This window comes from Dermacentor andersoni, chromosome 1 (assembly GCF_023375885.2).
Source record: "Dermacentor andersoni chromosome 1, qqDerAnde1_hic_scaffold, whole genome shotgun sequence".
NCBI lineage: Eukaryota > Metazoa > Arthropoda > Arachnida > Ixodida > Ixodidae > Dermacentor > Dermacentor andersoni.
This window is the reverse complement of record NC_092814.1, coordinates 374290310-374305789: the sequence shown is the minus strand read 5'-3', so window position 1 is coordinate 374305789 and position 15480 is coordinate 374290310. Positions and strand designations below refer to the sequence as shown.

Here is a 15480-nt window from a genome sequence, read left to right as displayed (position 1 = left end):
GTTGTGGTCAACAACAACAAAAAAGGCGCCTTTCGAATCTTCTCATCTGCACTCGTGGGTACGCAACTAATCACGAGCAGCAATTATAGTAGCCACGTTTACACTGATACGTTAGAAGTGTATCTTATTCATATGCCGACACTTGTAACACAGCTAAGATATTCACCCACCCTTAGCGGAAACGTGCCAAATTAGGAAAGTAGTGAAGACAAATGCCGCAGTTTCCGCAGCATGCCCGCCATGTGTTTCTACGTCACTGGCAGCTAAGTGCGCCCGTCTCCGTTTTTGTCCCGTCAAAGTGAACATGGCTACGTTATTGCCGCAAACTTGCCGGTATTAACAATATTATTCATTACTGATACAGAAGAAACTGTTTCAATGCACGTAATGTACTCCCGAGAAGAAAAAAAAATCTTGTTTGGTGCTTTCGGCTTGCCCCGCCGGCCACCATTTTTGTTTTGGTGTCCCGCACTGTTACAGCGGCAGCCACCTGTTTCTTGACCTATTGTAATCCCGCAGCAAATGCGGGATGAAAGAATTTTTTTCCTTTTCGTGGGAAATTTAACCCGCATAATGATCACACCCCTGAATTTGCATCAATTTTTTTTTTACAGAAAGTGCGATCATTATGCAAGTAAATACGGTATCTTAATTTTATGTTGCACTTAGTGCACACTTAGTGTGTTGCTTATGAGTAAGAGACAGTTGAAAAATCAGCGCTGCTTTGGCAACCACTAAAATTGTAAATAGCAGGTCACACAAAGCACGCATGACCTTGTGGTGCTTAAAGTATGATCCTTAAAGTATGGCCAGTTTTAACCTGCGGCTGAAAATGCGCTTATTCCCTCTAAAAATGAAAGCAGGAACTGAACATTACAAAATGTCATGTGCCATTTTAGTTTTCCAAACATAGCACAACCTTCTAAACCAAACACGACTTAAAATTTACTAATGTGTTAAACTAGAGATGTGTTTTATTAACCCAGCAGAATTTCTTGTGCAGGAATTTACATTCTCCAAATGCTCACCCAATAAGTGCTCTCCGCATGCAGCAGCAATACCTCATGCATCCTAGAAAACACCTTCACTTTTAATAGAGCTACATACAGCTGGATAAGTATCTCTAGGTGGGTTAGCTTAACAGCAAACAGCAGGTGCTTTGACTTGCCAGTAAGCAGGTGATGCTATTCTGAATACTGTCGAATTCCACCATGTTGATGTTTTAAGCCAAGCAGAGAAACCGTAGCAGCATTGCGGGCCAATCAGAGCTCACAAGACGGCAAATTCAACAATATAGTGAAACTTGGCAATGTCCAGAATAGCACGCCAGTTCTCATCACTAATGAATGTCTGACTTGTGCTGTCTCTAGATGTCATTTTATGTTCGACACTCGGTCACATCGATTATTTAAAAAATACTGAATATCAAAGTAATTACCATATTTACTCGATTCTAACGCACCCTCGATTGTAATGAGCACCCGTTTTCCATTACTAAAGAAAAGGGAGGGAAAAAAACCCGTCGTCGATTTTAATGCGCACCCGTTTGCCGCGACCTAAAAAAAAAAAAATCCTTTACAGTATCGCGCACCTCTTTATTTCGTGCAGGAATGCAACTTTCATTTGGAAAAGCAAATATTTACTCCCAATACACTGAAGTTGTGATAAATAAGAAAAGTCGCAGTTTCACACGAAAGGTGAAGCATCGATTACGATAGCAAATTAGTAGACAGTTATATGCGAAGTAAGAATAGCAGTTTTATCGGCCGTATAAACTTTTAAACATTCGCTTACTAACTAAATTAAGAAGCATGATGTCACGTATACGCAAGCAAGCAAGCAATGACCACGGAAACTGTTTATCAAAATGCTGGAGTGGGCAAGTGCGGTAGCAGGAGCGAGCGAATTGACCTTTGTGCAGATTTTCGCTTTAACGCGTACTAAGCGACAAGAACACAGTGCAGTGCACCTAGATGCGCAGACTCTTGTCTCCATCACAAATCGCTTTCAAGATAGGGGCCACGTGGCCGCGCCGTGCGTAGCAGCCGCCAGAGTAGAAAGCTTCTCCTGTTTGCACCAGTCCAGCACGCAAGTTTCGGGAACTCCGAACGCCCGTGATGCAGCCCGATTTCCATAAGTCTCCGTACACGTGATAACTTTCCTTTTAATTGCGGCATCGTGATGAACTCAGCATGTCTTATTATTACTCAGTATGCAGTCGGCACTTCCATGCTGATAGAGCAAATGCGGAAAACAAGAAGACCAGGGAGACGGGCAGTGCACTAACCAAGCACACATACTACAGCACATGGAGAATGCTACGGCAGCTAGGCTCGAAGCGCGTGCGATGCGGCTATTTTGAAATGCCGATGGCAATATAACGCAGATTTAGAGTAGTACTTGATTCTAATATGCAGGCTATCTTTAAACCCATTTTATTGGAAAAAAGTGCACATTATATTCAAGTAAATACGGTAGTCTACAAATTCATACTTCATAGAATAATTGATCAGTTGGGTTTAACCATAGAGTTTCCCATGATTGCTAGACGTTATTACATTACTAGAGATAGTGTCCACAGGAGCTGCAGGTATGGCATTCCAGCCAGCATGGCACCAATGGATAGTGCATGGATTTACCTAGACTTCGTCCTTCTGGCTTGATCTTTTGTTGATCATGACCAACAAAATATTACATATATATGTGCAACAATTTGCAATGGATGTACGTACGTGCCATTTCATTGCTTTCTTGTATCTAGAAAAATACATTGCTTGGAACTTTAGGCCAGCAAAGGCAGGTAAAATGTAATAAAGCCACAATAAGTATGAAACTGTGAGCATGAAGACTAGACAAATCCGTATACAGTGGAATCTCGATGATACGAATCTCACGGGGTCACAAAAAATATTCGTATTAGCCGAAATTCGTATCATCAAAACACAATTAAAGCTAGCTAAATTAAAGAGTCAGAGGTGAACTTACTCAGGCACACGTACATAAAAAGCATTTATTTCTTGAAGAATAAGTCTCTAATGTCCTTCTGCTTCTTTTTCTTTGTCAGGTCACTTAGCAGACTTTGTTCAAATCCATAAAAACGCGTACACATGTCGTCGCTGATTTCATCCGCGGCCATAGCACGCCTCAGAACGTCGAGTGCGTGCAGCGTTTCAAACGCCGGTGGTGGTCCTTCGCTTTCGCCCACATCTATATCGTCGCCATCATCGCTAGAATCAGCAGCCTCGCATGTGGCTTCTTCGACAATATCTTCTACCGTGCGCACACCACAGTTGACGAGATTGTCATCTGCCGGGCAAAAGTCATCAGCTGTGCACTCAACATTAAGCCATTCCCAATCCTCAACTGTATGTTCTGGCTCTGGGGGCACCTCTTCTGGACTCCCGAAGGCCGCATTTGCCGAAGCAGTTTGCTACGGCAGTCGGAGTTACCTGATCCCATGCCATAGCTATAAAATGGGTGGCGTCCAAGAAGCTTATTCACAGGTCGCCTTCGTCCTTTCGATCAATTTTTGCAAGTAGGCGGCGCACAAGAAGGCTCTTGAAATGGGGCTTTGCGTTCTTTATAATCCCGGTGTCAAGGGGTTGCAGGTGCTTCGTCGTATTCGCGGGTAAAAAGACAAGTTTGACGTTTTGAAGCGTTACTTGCCTCGGGTGGGCGGAGCACTGGTCAAGAAACAGAATAATCTTCCAATTCTTGTAAGCCATCCTCCTGTAAAGGAGCGACAGAAACTCTTCTAACAGCGCCGCCGTCATCCACGCCTTTTTGTTTGTGCGATAGACGCAGGGCAACTGGCTCTCGCGCTTGAAGCACTGGGGCTTTTGAAACTTGCCAACTACCATGAGCTTAAGTTTCTCCGATCCGTCAGCATTACAGCATAAGAGAACTGTAATGCGCTCTTTGCTTTTTTTGCCTCCTTTGCGTGCTTCGCCTTTTAAACAGAGGCTCTTCTCAGGTTGCAGGTTAAAAAACAGACCTGCCTCATCAGCATTAAAAACATCACGAGGCTCATACCCCGTGATGAGTGATGGCAGCTTCGCTAGCCAGTCACATACAACTGCCTCGTCAGCTTTTTTTGCTTCGCCGCAAACGCTTTTATAAACGAGACCGTGCCTAGTCTTAAAATGCTGCAGCCACCCACCTGAGGCCTGGAATCCATTGATGTGCAGAGCAAGTGCAAACTCGTCCGCTTTCTCCCGCAAAACTTTACCATCAATATTTACATCAGCTGCGGTTACTTCTTTAAACAAAGTCAGGAGAGTCTCCTCAAGGTTCACGTGCTGAGCGGTCTTCGCGCTGACGTTGAACAAAAGCACATTTTTAATGATAGAGTCTCGCTGTGCAACAATTGTGCTCAGTGTTGACGTTTTGAGGCCTGGCTCCTTAGCCAACTCCGTCCGCTTCCTCTTGGGATCCTCATCGACCTTTCGAAAAATGTCTAATTTCTCTTTAAAGGAGCGTGCTTTCCGCTTGCGAGACATAGCTCGCTGTGACTAGGCAAAATGGTGCAAACACAAATAACGCAACCCGAAGCACAGCAGCCACTCCGTCCGATGGCACGCGGAAAAGGAGGAAAAGCACAAAAGCAACAAAAGTGCCACTGCTTCAAACTCTTCGCGCCCAGTCGCGGCCTCCACGCTGTTCGGCGCCACGTCTGCGCCTCCGCACCAAAAGAGAAAGGGAGAAATCACGTGACTGCGCGCTGTTCTCTTTCACGGCTGTCGGTGGGGCGGTGTTTATTCGTATCAACCGACGCGGGTTGAAAATCAATTCGTAACAACCATTCTCTAGCCCGTTGCAAACTAATGGGCTCGGCCGAGACCACAGAAAAATTTGTATCATCCGGAAATTCGCATTAGCCGTGATCATATCATCTAGATTCCACTGTACTACCCATCATTCCCATCGTAGCTGGACAATTTCCATCGTAGCTGGCCGAGTTCCTGCTAGCAATTTTTGTAGAAAACTCTGGGTTTAATGACTCAAAAGCAGCACTAGGGTAGAGAGACACCTTAGTGGAGGGATCTGGATTTAGTTTGACCACCTGGGGTTCTTTGGTGTGCACCGAAAGCACAGTGCAAAAGCATTTTTCATTCCACTCGCTGAATGCAGCCACTGCAGCTGGGAATTGAACCCACAACCTCATGTTTGGTAGTGGAATTCCACAGCCAATTAGACACTGCTACGAGACAAACACATTTCACATCCCCAATATTCGCACACCAATACTTTTTTATATAATGGTTTTGGAGCTTCAGAATCACTTTGAATTGAGTGAAATGAAGTGCCTAACTGAAATGGGGACAGGAAGTAGTCAAAACCAATGTGCCTAATCTTGGGTTTGTGTGAGGCAAGTTCTTGGTGTGTGTGAAACCCTTGCTTGAAGTGTGATTGTGCTGATGTGTGGCATGGTCTTGAGACGTAAATAGTTTCTGAGGCTTCATTATGGCGAGTGTAGCTATGCTTACTTCATGAATTGTGTTAAATTATTGCAGTCATTTCATCAAGATTTAAGAAAAGCTACATGCTGTAAAACCAAATTAATGTTTTACTGGAAAAACTAAGCGGTTGTTGTTTCTGAGCATCCGTAAAGAGTTTTATGACCTATGTTTGAGCACGTAGCCCAGGTTTTGCAGTAGCTTTGGAACCCTTCTTCCACTGCTGCCGCCATGTGGTGGCCTGGTAGTGGGGCGCTGGTGATTGTAGCACAATACATATTTGCCACCTCTCCCATATTTTTTTTTTTTAAGGTTTGCATATTTGGACTGATTCTACGATTTTACTGATGTTTGTGCCATGTTTTACAGAAGATAAACTTAGTTTGCACAAAAATTTTGAAGGGGTTCTAAAATGGGGTGCCACGAGATCAAGACTGCAAAAAAAATGTGTGCAAACAAGGAATTGTAATACCGTATTTACTCACATAATGATCGCACTTCTTTGTCAAAGAAATTGACGCGAATTCAGGGGTGCGATCATTACGCGAGTTAAATTTCCCGCAAGAACAAAAAAAAATTTCATCCCGCATTGCTGCGGGATGACAGCAGGTCAACAAATAGGCGGCTGCCGCTATATGTAGTGTGGGACACCAAAACAAAAATGGCAGCCGGCGGAGCAAGCCGAACGTGACGAACGAGATTTTTTGTCTTCTTGTGAGTGCATTACGTGCATTGAAACAGTTTCTTCCGTATCAGTAATGAATAATATCGGTAATATCGGCAAGTTTGCGGCAATAACGTAGCCATGTCCACTTTGAGGGGACAGAAACGGAGATGGGCGCACTTAGCTGCCAGTGATGTAGAAACACATGGCGGGAATGCTGCGGAAACTGCGGCATTTGCCTTCACTACTATCCTAATACGGCACGTTTTCACTAAGAGTGGGCGAATATCTTAGCTGTGTTACAAGTGTCGGCATATGAATAAGGTACACTTCTAACGTATCAGTGTAAATGTGGCTACTATCGTTGCCGCTCGCGATTAGTTGCGTGCCCACGAGTGCAGAAGAGAAGAATCGAAAGACGCCTTTGTTGCTGTTGTTGTTGACCACAGCCATTATAAAGCCTACACATATTAAAGGCAAGTTTGGTTGTAGCTTTCTTTTTGTCATGGAAGTGCAGAAAAGTGATGAAGGGAATGAAATGGGGCATCTGCTTAAGAATGTCTGGTGCGTGCAGACCGCTTGGTCTGTCTTGAAGAGTTGTTTGCGTAGCAGTCAACAGATGGTAAGCGCGATCATTATTAGCAAGACGTGGCACACGACATATTGCTGCAGCAAGTTCGGGGTGAGATCATTACACGGGAAATAAAAAAAATTGAATTTGGACGACAAAATTCAGGGGTGCGATCACTACGCGAGTGTGATCATTATGCAAGTAAATATGGTAGTACTTGCAGTGCCTCTTGTGGCAATGCAAGCAGTTGTATACTTATAATGTATACTTGCTTTGAGCAAGTTGACTCAGTATAGTTGCTGAAGCAGGTAAAATCAGCAACACCAAAGTCACTGAAAAAGTCATTGCAATCTAAAGTCAATGTGTTACTTGTCGGTCTCAGCTGTTCCAAGTTTGCTGCTTCTTCTGTGCTGCATCTAAAGTTAAATCATCATCAGTTAAGCACGTACACATGCCAGGAAAGGTACGTGCTCAGGGCAAAGTTCTTAAGAATGCATGCAATCCTTCCCGCCCCCCTCTAGCGCGTGGAATATTTACAAGTTTAAAGCTCACAGGTTGGCTGGTATGATAGTGTTGCTTGCACCGTGGCCTTGGTGGCCACCTCACAAGAAACAGATTTATGTCAAGTGCCTCATTTCTGTTGATTGCCATATTGCCCAAACCTTTTGAAGAAAGGTCCCATTAACCATTCGACAATCAAGGCCATAGATTCACGGTGCCGTCTGTAGGTTTGAAAAACGCACAAATTTTTCGACTCTTTGTTGCCGAAGTGCTGCCACCCTGAGTGGATGCAAGTAATGTTTCATTTGCTTTGTAGTCTCTTGGTTTTCATTCCATGGCTTCTTTATCCTGGCGTTTCAATAACCGCTCGGGCATCGGCGTGGCGGGGGTGCATGGCAGGTAGTTTTGCTTTCGTCTCACGGGCTGCTTTCGTTCATTGCACTCGTTAAAACTAATGTCTATATGGTTTCTAACCTCTCAAAGGGTCACCACTAGATGCTCGCCCGTCTGCTGCTCACAGAGGTGCGATTACATCTGTTCACAGGTTCGCGCTGGTACGTACAAACACTAGTACCGTATACAAACGATGCTGCCATGCCTGAATTTTTTTTTTCTCGAGACTCGGCTCACGAAAGCTCATTGCCTCTCATTGGCGATGGAACGAAGGATTACTGCAAGTTTCTGACTTGTTTGGTTTTTCTGACAGGTGCACAACCGTCAAGTTTTCTTGTGTCACTCACGCACACAGTTTGATTATGCTATGGGCTTGCGTGCTGGTTGCTCTGCTAAAATTGGGTCGCATGCTGATTCCTCCGATGCAGACTACCCAAATGACGAAACAGAATATACATATTTTAGTTTATGTGCTTCTTTATTGTTAGTATTAAAAGTATTTATGGAAGCATATCTGTATTCAGGAATGAACAATGCATGTTTACCTACAGAAAATGTTTGTTGTCACTTTATGATCTCTAAAAAATAGCGGTAATTTTTTTTTTTTTTTCGAAATAGGTCAGTCTGAAAATTTTAAATATGCAGTAAAGAATTTCGAACATAGGGGGTCGTATATAGCGAAAAAAATACACTCCCAAAGGGTTAACTCCACAACTCTTTTCAGTCTGAAAATTTTAAATATGCAGTAAAGAATTTCGATTATAGGGGGTTGTATATAGCGAAAAAAATACACTCCCAAAGGGTTAACTCCACAACTCTTTTCAGTCTGAAAATTTTAAATATGCAGGAAAGAATTTCGATTATAGGGGGTTGTATATAGCGAAAAAAATACTCCCAAAGGGTTAACTCCACAACTCTTTGTACCATTTTTTTCTAACAGTGAAACTGTCACGCTATGCTAATACTCTATTGACAGCACTTATGCACACGGGGGTGACTCAGCCGTACATATTCAAATGGATAAAGCAACTGAACCTTATTGACATTTGTGCGAGAAGAGTCTGGAGAATCATGGGACTTGGTTTTTGTAACAATAATCACATGAAGCATGCAAGTAAAGCCAAGGAATGCATAGGAGAAAAATAGTTTTTAATTTAATTAAAATGTCAAAATAATAAGGAAAATGAAAGTGGACAAAAAGACAACTTATTGCAGGTAGGAGGCAAACCGTCATCTTCCGCATTACCTATGCAGTGCCTTGTCATTTAGCTACTGCGGCGCATTTCTCTTGTGCGTCTTTCTTAATATTTGTGTATGTGCACTAGGTCTAGCCCTATGAGTGTTAGCCAGTGCCATTCTTGGCTGTGGCAGTGGAACATCCTTTCAATTGCAAGCATCACATAGTAAGTGAACTGAGGAGCTAGCAACTGTCTTGTAATCTCTCGTAAGTGAACTGATAGCATCAAGGCTGCTAGAATTTAGACTCTTACTACGCAATGAACAAGAAGAATACTGGGAAACTGAGGGGAGTAATTTTTTTGTTAGTAACAGCCATTCTGTTGTTTTTGAGTTTGTACCCACCATGGTGGCATAGTGGCTTTGGCATTGTGCTGCTAATCCCGAGGTGTGGGATCAAATCCTGGCCATGACGGCCGCATTTCAATGGGGGTGAAATGCAAAAACGCCTTTGTACCGTGCATTGGGTGCATGTCAAAGAGCCCCAGGTGGTCAAAATCAATCCAGAGTCCCCCACAACAACATGCCTCATAATCATATTCTGGTTTTGGCATGTAAAATCGCAATATTTTGTGGCTTTCATTCGTAAATCTTCTTGCCTGCCTGAAACCTGTGCCAGATACTTATGCATATTTGTGTAGGAAACTGCCTGTGGGACAATACAGTGTGGGTTCATGAGCGCTTGTGAGTAGTAGGGATCCAGTGCAAGTCCCCCAGGAGAAGCTTGCTGTTATAACTACTCACCAAGCTCTTTATGTGAAGGCAGTATTCTGAAGCATCACATACATATTTTCTGACCTCAGGCTCATTACTGTCCTTCCTTACGTGGTGTATTGCATAACCTCTGAACCAACTATCACTCTTAGTCTCGGCTGTGATCCTTTTATCATTTCCTAACCCTGTGGCGATTCGACAGGGCACATTTCTCTGAGCAGCGATGCGTGGCTTAGAAAAACACTGCAGGGTGGCACCAGACTGTGAAAAAAATTGAAGCTCGGCTTTGATGCTGGAACAATGGTGCAAAAAAAAGAAAAGTGACAATCAACAAGGCTCTTGCCAGTGATTTGTATGGTATTGAGAAGTACAAAATTATTCCAAGTGCAATTTCATACTTGGGAAAACTGAACTTTACTTTGAGTTGCAGTTTCACATCTTGCCTTCTGCACGACAATACCTGCTACAGAATGCAAGTTTCATATGTCAATTAAGCAAAACCCTCGGATAGAGTGGGTGTAGCCACAAAGAATGATAAACAATACTTGCTGCTTGGGTGGAAAACAAGCACACAGAATTTTGCCTCTTGTCGCCGTAGGAATGAAGCAATTGTTTTCCACATTCAAGTAGAAGTAGCTTGAGATTTTGGTGACCATGGGTGCAATCGGAGATCGTTGTTCGAAACGTGCATTCAGTTTGCATTCAGTTTCGCCTCACACAATTGAACTACACCACGCCGAGTCGTCAGCCACAGGGTGCAGCTGATGCGCGTGCACCCTCTCTGGTCACAGTACAAGCACCAACATGCCTAATAAGTTTACTGACAGGCCTTCAGAACTTTCATCATCATCATCATCAGCCTGGTTATGCCCACTGCAGGGCAAAGGCCTCTCCCATACTTCTCCAACTACCCCGGTCATGTGCTAATTGTGGCCATGTTGTCCCTGCAAACTTCTTAACCTCATCCGTCCACCTAACTTTCTGCCGCCCCCTGCTACGTTTCCCTTCCCTTGGAATCCAGTCCGTGACCCTTAATGACCATCGGCTATCTTCCCTCCTCATTACATGTCCTGCCCATGCCCATTTCTTTTCCTTGATTTCAACTAAAGGGCCGTTTATAGTCTGACGTAACGCCCGCGCGCGCCCACGCTACGCCACGTCGGCGAAAACGACCCCTCTATAGTCGGGCGCACCAGCGCAGCCAATGTTACCGGCGGCTTCCGACGCGCCCCGACGGTCCCGCCACCGATATGGCTCCTGAGCCATTCGCGCGTCAAAGTCGGCGGAACTCTCGCACCGCAATGCATTGCGCACGAAGAAAAAGATGCCAACACAACTCTGCAGACGATTTTGCGGACAGCGCGCGACTTGGCGAACGTTCTGCGCATGCTCTGAAAATAGCAGCCGACGGCGTGCGCGTTGAAGTATAGAGGGGATGGCATCTCGGCTGGCGCAGCGCAACCAACGTACGTGACTGACCGCGAACGACGCTCGCCCGCGCGCCGATAACATCGGACTATAAACGTGCCTTAAGATGTCATTAACTCGCCTTTGTTCCCTCACCCAATCTGCTCTTTTCTTATCCCTTAACGTTACGTCCATCATTCTTCTTTCCATAGCTCACTGCATCGTCCTCAATTTTTAAGTAGAACCCTTTTCATAAGCCTCCAGGTTTCCTCCCCGTAGGTGAGTACTGGTAAGACAGCTATTATACACTTTTCTCTTGAGGGATAGTGGCAACCTGCTGTTCATGATCTGAGAATGCCTGCCAACGCTGATCCTGATCCGCGGTCACTGCCTGCCCTAGGTAGATGTATTCCCTTGCCACTTCCAGTGCCTCGCTACCTATCGTAAACTGCTGTTCTCTTCCGAGACTGTTAAACATTAGTTTTCTGCAGATTCATTTTTTGGCCCACCCTCTGCTTTGCCTGTCCAGGTCAGGGAGCATGCATTGCAGTTGGTCCCCTGAGTTACTAAACAAGGCAATATCATCAGCGAATCGCAAGGTACTAGGGTATTCTCCATTAACTCTTATCCCCAATTCTTCCCAATCCAGGTCTCTGAATACCTCCTGTAAACATGCTGTGAATAGCATTGGAGAGGTCGTATCTCCCTGCCTGACGCCTTTCTTTATTGGAATTTTATTGCTTTCTTTATGGAGGACAACGGTGGCTGTGGAACCGCTATAGATATCTTTCAGTATATGTACATACGGCTCGTCAACACCCTGATTCCGTAATGCCTCCATGACTGCTGAGGTTTCGACTGAATCAAATGCTTTCTTGTAATCAATGAAAGCTATATATAAGGGTTGGTTATATTGTGCACATTTCTCTATCACCTGATTGATAGTGTGAATATGGTCTATTGTTGAGTAGCCTTTACAAAATCCTGCCTGGTCCTTTGGTTGACAGAAGTCTAAGGTGTTCCTGATTCTATTTCCGATTGTGTTAGTAAATACGTTGTAGGCAACGGACAGTAAGCTGATCAGTCTATAATTTTTCAAGTCTGTGGCGTCCCCTTTCTTATGGATTAGGATTATGTTGGCATTCTTCCAGGATTCTAGTACGCTCGAGGTCAGGAGGCGTTGCGTATACAGGGTGGCCAGTTTTTCTGGAACAATCTGCCCACCATCCTTCAACAAATCTGCTTTTACCTGGTCCTCCCCAACTGCCTACCCCCTTTGCATAGCTCCCAAGGCTTTCTTTACTTCTTCCAGCGTTACTTGTGGCATGTCAAATTCCTCTAGACGATTCCCTCTTCCATTATTGTCGTTGGTGCCACTGGTACTGTATAAATCTCTATAGAACTCAGCCACTTGCACTATCTTATCCATATTCGATAGATATTGCCGGCTTTGTCTCTTTACGCATACATCTGATTCTTGCCTATTCCTAGTTTCTTCTTCACTGCTTTTAGGCTTCCTCCATTCCTGAGAGCATGTTCAATTCTATCCATATTATACTTCCTTATGTCAGCTGTCTTACGCTTGTTGATTAACTTGGAAAGTTCTGCCAGTTCTATTCTAGCTGTAGGGTCAGAACTTTAGGTTGGCTTTAAATGTCCGCTTGACTTTCAGAGCTTTTTCATTCTACCACCATCCTTTTTGCTAGCTTTCCCAAAACACAGATGTTTTTCTCTGCTTTTCGGGGCGTGGCACGTGTGCACACATGTAATTAAAGAACGCATACTAGGCCCCGTTAATGGTCTCATACACGAGACCTGCATGGTGGCCGAAACGAGGGTGCAAAAGGTCACAGCAACGTCAGAAACAGCTCTGAATCCTGGTATCCTTATTATGATGATTAATTGTGAGTATTATTATTATGAGCCCAGGATCCTTATTAGGCGTCTAGATGCACGTACTATGACTAAAGACGGCACGTGTGTGCTGTATAATTAAGAAATGCGTACTATGTCTGGTGACAGTGTCCCCTTTCTATTCTTGGTATGCTTCACTGCAATAATTTGTGTATGCTTCGCATAACACCACTGTATTGTGGCGAAGCTGGCCAGTGAAGGTGGGCTTATTTGGCAAAGGCTAATGTTGAGATCGAAATAACATAAGCTTATGCCCATAGAGACTTATTGGCGCCGGCCGGGACCTTTGGTCGGGATTGAATCTACCGAAAAATCTAATTAACTGTAGTCAAATAAACGGAAACTTACTGTATTCAAAGCTGCATGCCTTGGCCCTGTAAAAGTCCTGATCTATGCATTTCCAACCTGTGTTTGTCCCAGTTCCAGCAATATTTCTGGCTCAGTCTTCTTGGTGTTAGTTGTTTTGTTTGCTTATCTATCATAACCAAGTACTTATGTGGTATTGTTTTTGCCACTTGGAAAGTATTGTATTTTGATGCGTGAGAAAGAAAAAAAAAATATCTGCATATTTACACAGGTTCATATATATATCTGTCCTCATTCTCTTCCTGCAGATTGTGTGCTACATCTACTTCACCAGGATAATTGTGTTTCTGCTGAAGGTGAGCAAAAAAAGTCATGTGTTCTTCACGGAATATAATCTGAATGCTGCTGTACAAACGGTTTGTAATAGTGTGTCATCCAGCATGTGAAGGCCTCTTGCACTGAAACAAATGTTCTGTGGGACTTTTTTATGCTGGAGAAAACAGTGCAAATATTTTATTTACGCCTACTGTTGGCCTGTCGGCCGTTACAGGGTGGGTCAAAGCAGCACTACAACAATTAGTACAATACATGGTATAGCAATGATACATATAGCAAAAAAAAAAAGAGAAAGAAAAATCAAGTCAATAGCAGTATTTCGGCATGTAGTACAGTACATGAATAGTGTTTTAATAGGTGAACATAAGCAAACAAAGAAGATTCATAAGCTAAATATTATACATATACTCCTATAAATCTGACTCCGATCTGACTGCATGGACCGCAATGTATGATATTGTTTTAGGTGTCAACAGTGTGAGTTTCACAGCTGCCATATAGGTAAACTCCCATGCCACCAATTCACGCCACCAGATGACTCGTTGGGCAAAGGCATGCGGTAGGTGTTCTTTCCGTGCTTCTCTATGGGAAACATCCTCGCTGTTGAAGCTGTTCTCTGTGCATTCCGCATTCTTAACAATTCGCCACATGTAACAGGCAGGTTCTTGATGCAAAGCTTTTACAAAATTTTCAATATTGTGGCTCCATGGCTTAAGAGGAAGCTATAGCTCAGGACTAGCCCTGATGCTGCCTATTCATATGCGCGAGTGAACAAGAAGATATATTTTGCATTTGGTTCCTGTGAGCTGTTGTACTCAGAATGATGGTGCTGCATTATGCCAGATCGCTAGCTTAGGTCAGTAGTCTCTTGAACGAGCACAGCCATCGTACTTTATTCACACCACATAGCCCACCCACTGTCTACATAATTTACAAATTCCAATGATGTATCATGAGGAATCCGTAATATCAACCAGTAGTGAAAATACACATGCACTGTTGAGAGAAATTTTAATGTTAGGTGGGTAGGGGTAGCCGAGCAACAGGCTTGGTACGCCGCTACAGGTTTAATATATTAACCAGAGACAGAAGGACGAGAGAAAATAAAATAAGGCGCATGCATCCGCTCACACAAAAGCTCGGAAAAAGGCAGCAGTGAGCACCATGAAGTGAACAAAGTGAAAAGTGGAGCTTTATGGCACCATCAATAAGCAGTATGTTATCCATCTCTATCCTCATGGCTGCACAACCGAGCCTTTTCCGAGCTTTTCTGTGAGCAGATGCATGTGTGTTATTTACTTTTTCTCTCGTCCTTTCGTTTCTTTTATAGACCAGAATTTCCAGCACCTGTAGGCGGCTGCCATGTTTTTGTTATGGTGATGATGATGGTGAGGGAACTGGGGAAACAACGCAGGCAGCAGGAGGCCACAGCATGTTTGCGGTTGTCAGTCTCCTTCGATGACTGGTTCCGAACGCGCTGCAGCCGACCTGTCATCTGAATTCCGACAAGTGTATTTTCTTTAATGTGATCACATTTCAGATGACAGAAATATACCATGGAGATAATTTAGCAAGAGCACCCTGTGGTGTCGTCTGCTTCACTGCAGTTACAATGCATGTTGTTCAGTTGGCCAAGCTCTTTTCTGAGATATCTGCTAAATGTGCCCGTTTTTTGGGGAGCTTGAAGTACTGTATGAAGCAGACTAAATGACATCTAGTATGCTATGCTGACACTCTGACGCTATGCCTAGTTTTCTGTTTTTTGAAGGCGAGTATAATACTCGTGTCGTGCTTTTCCATAGTACATTAATTGTGCTGCATTTTTACCCTGCTTTGTCATCTCGATCATCATGTGCTCTTAGCTTACCACGATCGATATGAGTACTACTGTCGAATCTCGATAATTCAAACTCGAAGGGGCCCGAAAATTCGTTCGAGCTAAAAGAAGTTTGAATTAAAGGAAGCTAATTGAATGGAGGACT

General features: G+C 43.8%; 1 protein-coding gene across 1 annotated transcript in view; it reads left to right on the top strand.

Annotated features, from left to right (window-relative positions):
• The window catches only part of LOC126518568 (protein GPR107), a 126923-nt gene that overhangs the window by 92415 nt on the left and 19028 nt on the right, over positions 1–15480 (top strand). The window contains exon 14 of the mRNA XM_072285866.1: positions 13471–13518. Coding sequence (XP_072141967.1) covers positions 13471–13518 — 48 coding nt within the window. The remainder of the gene's footprint in view (positions 1–13470; positions 13519–15480) is intronic.